The sequence below is a fragment of the Rhinichthys klamathensis genome, unplaced genomic scaffold (genome assembly GCF_029890125.1).
Source record: "Rhinichthys klamathensis goyatoka isolate OS25496 unplaced genomic scaffold, OSU_Roscu_1.1 h1tg000228l_1, whole genome shotgun sequence".
Taxonomy (NCBI): Eukaryota; Metazoa; Chordata; class Actinopteri; order Cypriniformes; family Leuciscidae; genus Rhinichthys; species Rhinichthys klamathensis.
The window spans coordinates 2,020,760-2,035,963 of record NW_026606752.1 but is presented as its reverse complement, the minus strand read 5'-3'; the positions used below and the strand labels follow the sequence as shown (position 1 = coordinate 2,035,963).

Genomic DNA, 15,204 nt, shown 5'->3' with positions numbered 1-15,204 from the left:
TTATAACAGAGAATTAAAGTTGCTTGTGCGTCACTAGAAGTAGGGCTGCCAGCCGGTTAGCGCACAAAGACAGCTCCAAAATGAGGCCAGGAACACCATCAAAACCGTGCAATTCTGAACATGGAAAAGCTAATCCTATTGTGTCACAGCACAGATATGCTTTGTTTGGACGATGAGCCTAAAAGATATTAAAGCTCTCCTGTGTATTACTGTATGCTTATTTGACTTTGATTTCCATTTATTAAATAAATTCTCTGTATCCTGGAACTGTTCTACATCCCGTGGCACAGGCCCATCCATCGCATTTAGTGGTACTTTCTAAGGCAAAAATCACCATTTCTATTGCTCATATTTGTGGTTAGGGAATTCAAACAATCCCTTAACCACAGGTAATAAACACAGGCACAAAACTCATTCTGCACCGTGCATGATACCTCAAATTGTGCAGCTTGTTGAGGAGAAGTGTGCTATTACTTATATACTAATCAGGGCTCGCAAAATGTCAAAATCGCTGGTAGCCCTTCGGGCAGGCACTCTTCAAATTTTGGTAGCCCGAAATGAATTTTACTAGCCCAAATAAAAAGACAATTTTTGAATGTAGATTTTTAATTTTTTCCAAACAAAATTATTACATTTATCTTGCCTAAATGTTTGCACTCATTGCATTTTTACAATGGGGTAATATAGTTGTTAAGAGTTTACACAACACAAGGAAGCTTGATTTAAATTGTTTAATTAAATTGAAAAAAGTAGCACAAATAAATACAATAGAATAAAGATACAAATAAAGACAAATAAAGAGAAAAGTTTTTCAATGGGTCTAACACTAGTAGGCCTATACAGAAACTGAATAAAGTAGGCCTAATCAAATGGAAAATAACACTGGGTAGTATTTTAGTCCTGAATAAATTAAATACGTAGGCTATTAATCCTGATTCCTTTAGCTTAAAGCTATCTTTTGTTGTTTTGACAACAAAATTAATGACAGACACATATGGCTGCCGTCACTTTAAGAGCTAGTGCACGGATCCTGTGTTCATTATACTGGCATGCGTTTTATGCTTATTAAAGACAAAACTGACTGTTTTAGAGTATACTCACGAAGACCGAAATTGACACAATTTTGCATGTTAAAGCAATATAATCCGCGAAAAATAACTTTTGTTACTGGTCAAATATGAAATGTTTAGTTTAGCTACTTACATCTTATCTCGCACTTAATAAAACTGAAAGCGTAATAAACTGAAGCGTCAGTCACTCTGCTAAAATTCACGCAGCAGCTTCTGCATATAAAGCCCGCCTATTTGATTGGTCATCTCAAATATTCGGACATTGACAAGCAGTGACAGACCAATGAGGCTAAAATGAACACACACACACCCTGTCCTCTTTTTCTGACGTGCACTCTGCACGCGCGCCGCTGCGGATTGAAGATCAACCCGCTGAATCTGATTATAACAAGACTGAAGCGAACACGAATTTGTGTAGCTTACACTTAATCACACATTTTTAGCGGGGCGAGGCAGAAGTTTAGGGGAATTTGATTAGCCTACACTATTTCAGATAGCCCGTCGGGCAGGCCGGTTATGCATTTTGGTAGCCCGACTTGAAAACACAATAGCCCCGGGATGTCGGGCTAGCGATTTTGCGAATACTAATATACTATTAGAGTTCACCCATATGTTTTTTGGTGGAGAAAGCGGGCAAAGACATTATTAAATGACATTATACCATGGTCTGTCTGAATGCTCGATTCTGATTGGCTGGAAGGTGTGCAATAAAATCATTTAATGCACAGGTACTGTAGTTCCAAGTCAGTTTAATCACCGTTCTATTTTAAAGCGCCGTTTTCATTGAAGAACACTCACACACGCACACACGTACACACACACACACATTATATTTTTTAGCAAGGAGGGAGTTACATCACATTGTTTAAGTAATTAAACTCATAGCTTATAGAGAGAGATGCTGAACAGACATATGTACGAATCTCTCTCTCTCTCTCTCTCTCTCTCTCTCTCTCTCTCTCTCTCTCTCTCTCTCTCTCTCTCTCTCTCTCTCTCTCTCTCTCGATAATTAATTCAAATAAATGCTATAATTCATTCATTCAAATAAATGTCTTATGTGAATCCTACGCACTACTTTATCTCTTTGTCTGATTCAAAGCAGGCAGAATGCTAGATCTAACAAGCCGTAACTCATGAAAATAACCGTCAAAATATTCTGCTGGAAACATCAATAACAGCTTTAAGTTGTCAATGCTGGCAAAGGACCATGGTATAATCGGTATAATCCATGGCTAGCTGTGCATTAAATGAATTTACCAGGTTCTTTACCTCCACTTAATGCATTAAAATCGTTATCACTTACATATTATAAGTATTAATTTACATTTAAGGTCATATCTTAGACTTGTTTTTAATTATATACATAATGTCATTTATTTATATACATAATGTTATACTTATATAGGACTGTCTCACCTGCATCCCCCATTGAGGTGAAAATACTCTCCGTTACAGTCATGATGGTGTCAGTGGCCTGGTCGTAGCGTCCGATTGGCTCCCCGCAGCTGGCGTAGTGGCGCACGTGCTGCAGCAGATCACTGAGGGCCTGACTGACCGCCCCGGCCGCCATGTTCACCTGTCGGAGCAGCTCGCCCTCCTCTGAGGCGCCGTGGCACGCCTTCACACACCCCTCCACGGACCGCTCCACCAGACGTCCCGCCTCCACCAGCTGCTCCTGGCACACCGGCGAGGAGATGGTTGGGCTCACCACCTACAGCAATCACACGTGCACCCAAAATAGAGACTGCGTTCAGATTCAGAATACCATACAGATTATTTTGGGCATAAAGTGTCAGGGAATGTGTGCTTTTCTTAATGATGAAAATACAAACTTAGAGCTGAAATAGTGAAATTAATGATACACATCTTTATTATCATGGTATGGTTCAGGAAACCAGTAGTGGTCAACTTATGTATCGCTGATAAATCGGTTAATATTTGTTGTCGCAAGCCAGATTTTTGATGGTATAAAGTTCCTTACAGTAGATGATCAACCAACAACATTTGGTTTCTTAAGTATGGTTATATAAAAAAAAAAAAAACTCACTGAAATTCATGTTTCACAAATGTACTTTTTAGCTACAGCAAATTACCTATAGCTTGATTTAATGATTCCTGATTTAGAATTAAAAAGAATATTAAACCAATAAGGTTTGATACTTATTTTAATTAATTATGTTTATGCATTGGGGATGTTCTATAGTCTAATGCCTTCATTTGTGTGTGTGTGTTTGTATTTTTTATTTTTTTTTGAAAACTCCCCATTTCTCATTAATTCCTATGGGGGTCAAATAGACAGACGAGGGAAGGATTTGTACTATTTTTATTACAACCACAAAAACTTGTGGAATCCACTAAATATTTTTGTGTACTCCAAGTTCAATTGTGAGAAAAGTCACTAAGTCTTGTACCACTCCGATAAACACTCTTTTTTTTATTTATGAAAAGAACATTTCGGGTCAAAATGACAAATAACATAAAAAAAAAAAAAAAAAAAAAAATTCCAAGTCATGAACCCTTTAAAATAAATTGTCATTTTATTAGTTTAAGCAAAGAAGAGATAATTACTATCATTAAAACACGTGACATTATATTTCCCTACATATGCATCAGCCACTCTGCTTTCTGTTAACCATTTAATTTTGAATTTAAATGTTTAAATTAAAATGTATACCTTTATCTGTATCTATATATCTATATATCTAGACAGATGTCTTCTAGTTAACTTTCATTATACGTAAGGAATATGAAACCTACCTTAGTGCAGGCCACCAGCTGTGAGGTGGAGAGCGCGCACTGTGTCGCGGCGGTAATGACTCGGTTCTGGAGCACCGTGTCCTCCGCCACCTGTGCCACGTTCTTGGCTTTCAGCACCAGCATGGCGGCGGCATTAGCTACGGCTTTAGCCAGGTTCATCATGATGTCCTGAAACATATTCGTCATTCAAGCAACACACTGTGAAACAACCTGGCCCAGACTAATGAATGAAATAAACGCAAGGATAGAGTGTAACAGAATAAAATAGAGGGCAATAAAAACGCTCTCTGAGGCTAACTGACTGTGACAACATCACATGAACCACACTAAATCAAATTTAACGTGTTGAAAATGGGCACTAAAGTGTTTACCACAAGCGAAAACAGCCTTGCCAAGAAATAATGAGACATGGAGCATGTGATTGGCTGAGGGATTTGGCATTAACCAATCAGTAAATTCAGGCAGAGCGCAACAGTTGAGTTCAAGAGGTAGAAAATCCCATTCCATTCTCATTCATAAAGACATTTTTTTAACAATAACATATAAACCTTCAAGACAAACCAACCATAAACTTTGAGATTAAGGAGTAAAGTTGTTTTTCCTACACCCGTCAACATCTTATACATTTGTATATACCTGTATATTTTATAAATTCAATCAAAAGGGGGAGGAAAAACGTGTTCAGATTGCAACTCATACTGTATGTGAAGAAAATCTCTCGTGTTAAATTTAGGGCAAGTTAGCGTGACAACAACACACAAGAAAACGGGCATAAACATCAAAAGGTATGCTGAAAAATACAGTACAACTTATCGAAATGAATCATGTCTCATGTAATCGCATAATCAGTGTGTCAACCGCAGAAAGACGTTGATAAAACAGCTTAATGTTGCATTTATCTCAGGAAAGATTTCCAATATTCACAATTCGTAAGTTAGTTATAAAAACACTAGAGCGGAGCTTATTTACTGTGAATTATTTATGTATGTTTGAATAAATTTGTTTATGAAAACTACCTGAGTTGCATACAAACACTTCAGTATTTAATGGAGTGTAATTATTACATATGAAAATAAATAGCAGTTGAATATAATTGGGCTCTGTGATTCATTTTAACCTCTAATATTATAGTAATGTTCTAAATGAGAGGGTTCCCTGTATAGTTTGCAGTATTATTTGGGAGAGATTTTTTTCCCTTAAGAAAATCAAAGTATCGGTATCGTTACCGGTATCGGAGGAGAAATTTAGTATCGAGTAGTTTTTTTGAGGAACATAAAAATGAAAATTCTCTCATCATTTTCTCACCTTTGCCATTTGTAGCTCAATTATCCATACATTGAAAGTGACCACAGCTATGAAGCAAAATTTTAAGTGAATAATGACTTACATTTCAGTCTGTTCCTCGCTTAAAGCTATAGATATATCGAATGACTTTAAAAGACTTGAAATATAGTCCATTAGACATATTAACAACTTTATAATGCCATTTTGACAACCGTTCACAACCACTTTCACTGTATGGAAAGGAGCAGTGTGAACATTCCTCAAAACATCCCCTTTTGTGAAGAAATAGTTCATCCTTACGTCGTTCCAAATCACTTGATTGACTCTCTTTTAAGTATATATATTTGTTCCTAATTTCTAGATACAATTTTTGCTTTGAATCAGAGTTTGCAATGCTGTGAATGGGCAAAAATACCAGAACCGGAGCGAGTATTCACCATTACGCTCTATTCCAGAAAGAAAGACACACCTGGAATCTCTCGTCGGTTTCTCCCTCTCCCATTTGCTTGAGAAGATCTCCGCTGGCCTGTCCGATGCTGCCCGCCGCCGTCAGGACAGTCTGTCTGGGCTGTGGGGTGATATCGGCACTTAAGAAATGACCCACGTACGGACAACCGCAACGTCTCAGAACACAATGCGCGGCTAATCACATCCTGCCTATCAGCTCTGCACCCCACTACAATTACCCTGTCTAGCACAAGCCAAACAAATAAACAGATTGTGACTGTGCTCTGTAAACCAGGAAGGAAAAAACAGAGCTTAACGAGTTCATTATCAAATCCGCCTGTAAACAGCAGTGCGTTACTGGCGGATTAGATGTGAAGGGGCCGAGGGGTTTGCGTGTTTGCGTTTGTCACCTCTCCAGAAGCGGGTTCCACGGCTCTGAGCAGGTCAGACACGGCCCCTGTGAGGGTCCGGGCGGCCCCCATTAGATTCTGCCCGCTGCCCACTTCGTCCTCCATCAGAGCCGCCAAGAGCTTCACTCCCTTGGACATCTCCGTCAGGTTTGAGGAGATGGTGGTGATGGCGCAGCCCACGGCGGTATAATCCGTGTCCGAAGGGTCACCTGGAGCGAATCGAAAAAGTGGCTGATTAAAATTGTGAAAGAGTGAGCGATTTAAAGGGATAGTTCACCTAAAAATGCTAATTCGTCATTTATTAACCATGCGTTATGGAAATGACGGTGACGGTAATGCCATTTTTGGGGGGAATTTTGCTCTTTTATGTACCCTAAATACTTTATTAAATGAAATCCTATTTTCTCGCCTATAGCCCATTGTAGTGTGTCTTGGCCAAGGGGAGATCAGAGACATATATATATATATATATATATATATTTTTTAAATCATATTAGCCTTAATTCTTTTTCATTTATTTATTTTGTTCTCTTTTATTTTTTTAATTACATTTTTTTTGGATTATTTGTATAATTATTATTATTATTATTATTACTATTTAGTTCATTTTTATCATGTCTGTTGTATCTGTAAGATGTTCTTCTGTTAAGTTATTTCCACTTACACACCCAGTAATACATGCACACTCACACACACACACGTTTATGTATGTTATTTTCATGTTTACATGTTAATGTCTATGTATGAGACCTTTATGTTTTTTGTTGTCATAATCTAATAAAAAAAAAAAAAAAATCCTATTTTCTCACTTTCTGCATAATTTGACAGGAGCTGTTATTGTTAACTAAAACTATTAAAAACTGGGTTTGATGGTTAAAATAAAGCTAAAGTAAAATATCAATATTAAATGAACAATTTTAACAAACAAAATGGGAAAACTAACTAACTGAAATAAATAAGTGCTAAAATGACTAAAACTAACACTGGAATACACATTTAAATATATAGAAGTTAATAAACAAAAACGATAATAAAAATGACAATATTTTATAATATAAAAGGAAAAGCTCAAAATATTAATTCAAACTACAATAGTATGTAAATAATACTAAAATAACACTGAACTTGACAAAATTACAGCTTGTAAATGATACAATAAATACAAATAAAATAAATAAAAACAGATTTGTCTTTAACATCACATGACTCATTTTATCTTAAGCTCTTCACTGACATGGTCACATTCTTGGGCAACCTAATTAATTAAAAAAACTTTATTAATGGTAAAACGGTTCGGTGTGATGGAAATGACTTAATGTGCATAATAATAGATTTTTACATCATAAATATTAAAATCGTCTAAACTTTGTTCAGACTATTATAGTTGTAAGCATGTAATCATTTATAATTTTATTACTGACTTTAATACTGAATTAAGTCAAATAAACTCATATAAACTGCTGAATTGTTCACTATAAAAGCAGGAACATACAGTTTTACTTTCATGTCTTTAACACGCTCCACTCAAATGTGCAACATGTGCAATAACGTAATCATTATTAGTGAGCTCATTCAAAATGAGATACATATTACCCATATGCATTCCATCTATAGTGCGCACATCCACACATCACATTATATCCTAACAAGCTCTTCAGGGCATGAGAACAGATGTAAAGCACAGGCTGAACAGAAAAAAACCCCAGTAAAGTTTGAGCTGTGTTGCTGGCTAACAGGCAAATCTCCGCACTATCAAACAGATGGCACAAGGAGATTAAATCCAGCAAAAACCTGGTCTGGTCCGCATGGAATCTCTCCAGAATGCGGGAAGGAACACACAAATCCTGCCAAGCAGTTCAGCTTCAGGACAACAAACTTCACATTCATTAATGGAAATATTTATTAGTGAAATTGGAGAGTGACTTAACAGTGAGATGAAACTCATTTGTGCTGGTATAAAGTACTACATTTTTTTTCTGCATGTTTAAATTTCGTCTGAATCATCATCGTTTTCATACACTTGTGGTATTGGACAAAGGATGCGTCTTCAATTATGTTTAACAGTGCATATACACTCACCGGCCACTTTATTAGGTACCCCATGCTAGTAACGGGTTGGACCCCCTTTTGCCTTCAGAACTGCCTCAATTCTTCGTGGCATAGATTCAACAAGGTGCTGGAAGCATTCCTCAGGGAGTTTGGTCCATATTGACATGATGGCATCACACAGTTGCCGCAGATTTGTCGGCTGCACATCCATGATGCGAATCTCCCGTTCCACCACATCCCAAAGATGCTCTATTGGGTTGAGATCTGGTGACTGTGGAGGCCATTTTAGTACAGTGAACTCATTGTCATGTTCAAGAAACCAATTTGAAATGATTAGAGCTTTGTGACATGGTGGAAGTAGCCATCAGAGGATGGGTACATGGTGGCCATAAAGGGATGGACATGGTCAGAAACAATGCTCAGGTAGGCCATGGCATTTAAACGATGCCCAATTGGCACTAAGGGGCCTAAAGTGTGCCAGGAAAACATCCCCCACACCATTACACCACCACCACCAGCCTGCACAGTGGTAACAAGGCATGATGGTTCCATGTTCTCATTCTGTTTACGCCAAATTCTGACTCTAACATCTGAATGTCTCAACAGAAATCGAGACTCATCAGACCAGGCAACATTTTTCCAGTCTTCAACTGTTCAATTTTGGTGAGCTCTTGCAAATTGTAGCCTCTTTTTCCTATTTGTAGTGGAGATGAGTGGTACCCGGTGGAGTCTTCTGCTGTTGTAGCCCATCCGCCTCAAGGTTGTGCGTGTTGTGGCTTCACAAATGCTTTGCTGCATACCTCGGTTGTAACGAGTGGTTATTTCAGTCACTGTTGCCCTTCTATCAGCTCGAACCAGTCTGGCCATTCTCCTCTGACCTCTGGCATCAACAAGGCATTTCCGCCCACAGAACTGCCGCTCACTGGATGTTTTTTCTTTTTCGGACCATTCTCTGTAAACCCTAGAGATGGTTGTGCGTGACAATCCCAGTAGATTAGCAGTTTCTGAAATACTCAGACCAGCCCTTCTGGCACCAACAATCATGCCACGTTCAAAGTCACTCAAATCAACTTTCTTCCCCATACTGATGCTCGGTTTGAACTGCAGGAGATTGTCTTGACCATGTCTACATGCCTAAATGCACTGAGTTGCCGCCATGTGATTGGCTGCTTAGAAATTAAGTGTTAACGAGCAGTTGGACAGGTGTACCTAATAAAGTGGCCGGTGAGTGTACACATCACAGGAAAATTACAGTATGTCATTTTTGGGAAAAGTCATGATCATTTCCAACATCAATTTGATTTCCACCACATCGTTTGTATACTAAGGCTAATTTCATAGCGTGTTATACTTTCTACAAGGTTACAATTTATTTTGATGGTCCACTTTAGACACTCTACTAAGTACCTTTGCAACTACAGTGCCTGGCCAAAAAATAAAGTCGCTGTTTGGATTTAAAGAGGGAAATGCTTAAGAGTCTATGATTGGAGCCTTATTGCAGTGATTATTATGTGTCTAGCATGTTGTATGTTTGGCAACAGTTCTTCTAACTCTATTGATGGAGTGTGTAGCTTTTCATTTCTTAAACAACCATGTAGGAAGACGCATCATGGTCATATTCCAGGTCAGGATGATGATGACAAGATTCATCACGCTCAAATTGTGAAAGAATGGTTGGGAGAGAGCATGAAGAATAATGAGTCCAGACCTTAAATTCATTGAAAGTCTTTGGGATGTGCTGGAGGAGACTTTACAGAGTGCTGGACTCTTGCATTGACAATATAAGATCTTGACCAAAAATTGATGCACCTCTTGATGGAAATAAAGTCACAACATTTATTTCCATCAAGAGGTGCAACCATTTTTGGTTAAGATCTTGTAAATTATAGTCCAGCACATCCCAAAGACTTTCAATGAATTTAAGGTGATATAAGCATTTGAAAAGAGGCCAAGAAAGGCATTTTTAATGTGATGGTTTATGGGTAATTCCTTATTCGGTCACATACCGGCAGTGAGGTTGACCACTGATGCGGTACCAGCCGTGATGGCATCCACTTGGGAGTGAATCTCATGTTTGGATTCATCCACCTTGTTCTGAACCCACATTCTGGACGCCTTTTTGGGAGAAAAGAGAGGAACGTTAATACTAGTGTATTCATGTGTTTTTTTGGGGATTTTTTCCCCACTACGAAATATCGAGCACAGGTAAATGATCAATGACCATCTCTGTAATTATAGTCAATAAATGAACAATAATTGTAAGGCAATGCCACAATACATTACTGTAATGTCACAATAACAAAAACCTTAATATGAAAAAACACATTATGAAGGTTTTACTCTAGTTTTTGGCGCATATTCTGGCTCAATGTCCCTCATGGGATTTGAACTAGCAACCTTCTACTGCATAATAAATCACACACAGGGACATACTGTACGAGGATCTTTCCTCCTAACACCATTACCCACATAAAACCAGACAATACGTGGTTTACAGCAGTACAAACAATCATTATTTTTGCACCAGTGCAACAAATATAATATACTTTACCTTTTAAAAAAAGCAGAGTTTTTTTTTTTTGTGTGTCTCTGTATAATTTCTCACCATGTCGTGTCCCAGTGGTGGAAGATTATCAACCTCTCCCAGGTCAGCTTGCGCCTGGTGGACAGCTTGCATACTGGTGTTGATGGTTCCCATCAGTGCTTGCTGGGCCAGACTCTGACGGCACAGGAAGTAGTCATTTAGAAGACGATATGTAGAAGAAAAACCTTAAAAACACTCTATAGAAGAACCTTAGCACATTGTTGTGTTATGAAGTGTGTCAGAATGCAACTCATGGCATCACCACATGGGGCGCTAATGAACATTAGCTGTCTTTGTTCATTTTCAAGTCATGTCAGAGGAACAGTTTAAAGAGAGTAGAGTGACCGCCTGTCCTGCAACAGAGCAATAACCAGGTCACCCTAAATGAGAGTCTTGTTGAACAAGTTAGTTCAGGTTAGCTAAACTGTACATCTAGCTACCTGAATAAATTTGCAGTGACATTAGTGAAATCTTAAAGGGGTCATATAATGGTACATGCACTTTTACAAGTTGATTGTACTGAAATATCTGTTGGCAGTGCCTGTACACAACCATCATAAAATGATAAAAATCCACCCAAAGTGTTTTTTTTATTTTTTTATCTCCTTGTGTTTTCCCCTGCCTCAAATTGAGCCGTTCGATTTTGTGACGTCACACGGTCGGAAGCCCCTCCCACGATTGTTGATTGACAGCAGCGTTTCAACACAGACCCGCCCTCGTTCGTGAGCGAGCTGTCAATCATAGTCCGCGCGGACCGGCGCGGTCATTGTTGATATGCTGGAGCACTGTCTATGAGCAGAATGGCGTCTAAGCGATTGTGGTGTTCTGTTCTTGGGTGTTATAACGAACACAGTCATTTTAATGTTCCTAAATCCGAACCGCTGAAGACGCAGTGGCTGAGTTTGTTTTCGAAGGGAATATTCCCCACGAGCAATGTCAATGCTTTCATGTTTGCGCGAATCATTTCACACACCAGACTGCTTTATAAGGAGGGTCAGTATAAAGCTGGTTTTGCTAAGAAGCTGCTCATGAAAAAAGGATCGGTTCCAGATATTCGTGTTCCTGCTGAACCTCTAGAACAACTGAAGTGAGTGTAACGTTTTATTAAACTTTATATTAATATTTATATTAATCTTTGCAAAAATAAGTAAAATAAGTAAAATAAGTGTTTTCTTATAATACTAATGAGAATTTTTAATTAAAGTATATTACAATCTTTTAATTTAGACCCTAAAGAATCATATTAGGTTGTACAAAAATGGCATTATATGACCCCTTTAACGCAATTTCAAGGAGGAAAAAAGTCCATTGTCAATACAGTAGTGATGTATGAAGCACAGCTCACAAAGAAGTCACTTTCCAACCAAGCAGCTTTTTATTGGTCAATGTGACGAATCTGTGTGACCAACTTTAATTTGTTGCAAAATCTGCGTGGGGAAATCTTTCACCCATGGATTCCTTTTGAAATGACTAGATTTCGCCAGTGAAAATTCATCAAACAACCGTAAACGTGAGGCCACCTTAACACATCCAGTTTAATGTCATAATCATTCATAAATTGAGTAAACATTAATACATTTCCTTAGGTTTGGAGGATTGTTTCCACAAGTAAGGTACATTAAGTATGTAGTTAGTAGGGACTGTGTGTGCAATGTATTGGTAAGTGATTTGTGTCTGCTTTGCGTATTTGTGTAGACAAGCCCCCACGCCCTCACGGTTACCAGTCATCCACCAATAGGTCACACTCAGGGCTTGACTCTAACACCCGCCAAATGCGGGTGGATTTCAGCAGTGGCCTGTAACTAGACACTTTGGTGACTTGAATTTTATATATAATATATACAATTTTCAATTGTAGTTTTTAAAATTGTAGTGTTGTCAAAAATATAGATTTTTCAATTCATATCGATATTGAAATATCTGAAACGCTTCCAACACTCATTTTCCACAGAATAGATACATGATAACAGCTGCTCCCTCTCTCTATCTCTCTCTCTCTCTCATCTCTCTGACAGCGAGTTACACACAAACCCGCCTCCCTCCACTCACTCATTTCATTTGCTCTGGATGAATATTGTTGGTGTAACAGGGCTTGAAATTTGGCATTGGATTGTGCATATTGCGCATCATTTTACTCATTCCCGCAGATTTTGTGCTCACACTAAAAGTGCATAAAGCTGCCTCTCAGTACTAAATTGAGTTTTTTTTCCCGCTGCTTATTGCGCTTAAACAATCAAATACACACAAAATACAAATTCCCGGTCTTGGCGAGTATTCAAGTAAACACAGTCAGTAATGTTTTAAGTAACGTACACAGTTGAGAAAGAAAACGCATGTGTAACAGTATAATGGATCCGTGCTTTAGGTCTTAAAGTGACAGCAGCCTAATATACCTGCTGCCAAATTATGAGTTAATATTAAAAATATCCATATGGAAGTTTTTCCCCATGGTATCGATGTCAAAATTGTGGCCATTGAAAATTATGAGTGGCTAGTAACTTTGGAAAACCACTAGCCACAGCGGCTTGTGAGTGAAAAAGTTAAAGTCAAGACCTGATCACTCTGCATAGGTTTAACAAACATCACGGAGAAGCAGGATTATAAATTAAGGTAAATTAAAATAAAACCATAAAAACATTTTGTTGCCACAAAACCAGGGCAACATTTCTCATTTTAATTTGCAGCAGAAGATTCGATAGATGTCATTTAACAATCAATTTTAATAATTCACCTTGTCACCCTAACCATCATAATGCTTTGAGCTCCCAATTACCCCAATTATCAAATGTGACAGTCTAATAACCAACAAATAAATCACAATCAAGATTTAAGTAACAGATGGAGCCCTGTGGCCTGTTCCATGGCTAGTTGAACAAGCTCTGAGTTTCAGAGCAGGTTTAGAGTTGACAAAACCATAGAAATCCGACCTGGTTTAAATCAGGTCCAGCGGTCTCACACATGCGATCGAGATACAAACACCAGCGCAGTTGCGTGTTCTCACCAGAGGGGGCATGTGTCCTCTGTGCATCTGTCCCATAGTGATCTGCTGTTGAGCCGAGGGCATTGTGCCCATGTTGAACGTGTCGGGGCCTCCGATTGACCCTGACCGCATGATGCCAGGCAGTGCCACCGACCCGTGCTCGACTCGACCGACCCGATTAAACTGCTGCTGGAGGATAGTGGACCTACGAAACAAGAAATGGCTCATTATTAGATGCTGTCAGGCTGCTTTCACTCTTGTATCTGTGAATGATGGTTGTTGTTGTTACAGTAATTACTGACAGCCTTTAAAATCAGCTGAGTGGCTCTTTCCTATTCGCACCAGGAAAACAGACGCTTCATGCACTATTGCTTAATTAGAGCTTATTGTGAGAGGCCTCAATTTTTGGATTATAGTGCTAAAGGTAACATGAGTAAGTTGGCACAAGGACAGACGCAGGCACCGATGCCCGACGTCTCCCCTCCTTCTACAGAGAGAAGTGGGATGCCGTCGCCCATAACAACCACTTTCCAGGCAGTGCTCGAGAGGACGTGACCCATCTGTATATCCGATTCTGATAGAACCAGAGCCCAGGCTGTGGATAAAAGAGCTGCTGGGAAGAAGTGCCAGGCGCAGTAACTTTGAATATGATTTTTTTTTTCTGTTAGCCTGGTCAAACCAGTAGCTCAGATTTGATACAAAAAGGTCTCTAAAAATGTTTTTTTTTCCCCCCCCCGAAATTCTCGTCCCAAATTTTCGCAGGTTAAAAAATAAATACGATCTCACGTTGTATCAATCATGTTTACAGAGTCTTTCGTCCGTAATAAAAAAATTCGGATCAGGTTAAATTTTCTGCATTTTTCGCATCATTTTGAGAGGTGTTTTGACAATTCACAGCCACTGAATGACGAATACGGAAAAATGCATACGAAAATTTCGGACTCAGTGTGCAAGGACCTTAACAGTTAAATTGATTCAATTAAAATTGATTTATTTATTAAAATAAATTTATTTTCTTCTTTTTTTACAAATTACATTTGATAAACCTATATAAATCTATAACAATATTCATTGGTCATCATAGCATTTTTTGGTTTACTTTTTACCTTAAATCTATTTCTGCTATTGATTATAGTGTATTAATATACCGATTACCTGATTTTTGAAAATATGCCTTCATTATTTTATTACATCAGTCAGTATGGGGCAATCGTAAAAAAAATATCAACCTTATTGATTTCGTGTAGAAATAATCTACTAACTTGATAAGAGAATATCTGTTGAAATGCAATTATCCTTTAAAGAAGCGTGTTGTAGTTTCACGACCTTGAGTGCAAGGCTTGTAATGTTAAATTACATGGCAAACTGTCAACCCTGTTACCAAGATTTTGTATAGTAAGCAACTGACTATAGTATGACATAATCATGACTGAGCAAAATGCTTGAAAAGTACAAATAAAACGATCAACCCTGTTATCATGATTTGTATAGTAAACTTCAGAAAACTGAAATATGGATATTCAGAAATATCAGCATTAAATGCTCTTTCTAACGTTGTAGTTCAACCTTCAGCACAAGGCTTGTAAAGTCAAATTAAACAATCAACACTGTTGATTACTCACA

General features: G+C 38.2%; 1 protein-coding gene across 1 annotated transcript in view; it reads right to left on the bottom strand.

Annotated features, from left to right (window-relative positions):
* The window catches only part of tln2b (talin 2b), an 89,348-nt gene that overhangs the window by 55,098 nt on the left and 19,046 nt on the right, over positions 1–15,204 (bottom strand). The window contains exons 12-18 of the mRNA XM_056264949.1: positions 13,603–13,786; positions 10,623–10,736; positions 10,024–10,132; positions 5,969–6,177; positions 5,581–5,679; positions 3,828–3,995; positions 2,487–2,781 (exon numbers count right to left, since the gene is read on the bottom strand). Of these exons, the coding sequence (XP_056120924.1) occupies positions 2,487–2,781; positions 3,828–3,995; positions 5,581–5,679; positions 5,969–6,177; positions 10,024–10,132; positions 10,623–10,736; positions 13,603–13,786 (1,178 nt within the window). The remainder of the gene's footprint in view (positions 1–2,486; positions 2,782–3,827; positions 3,996–5,580; positions 5,680–5,968; positions 6,178–10,023; positions 10,133–10,622; positions 10,737–13,602; positions 13,787–15,204) is intronic.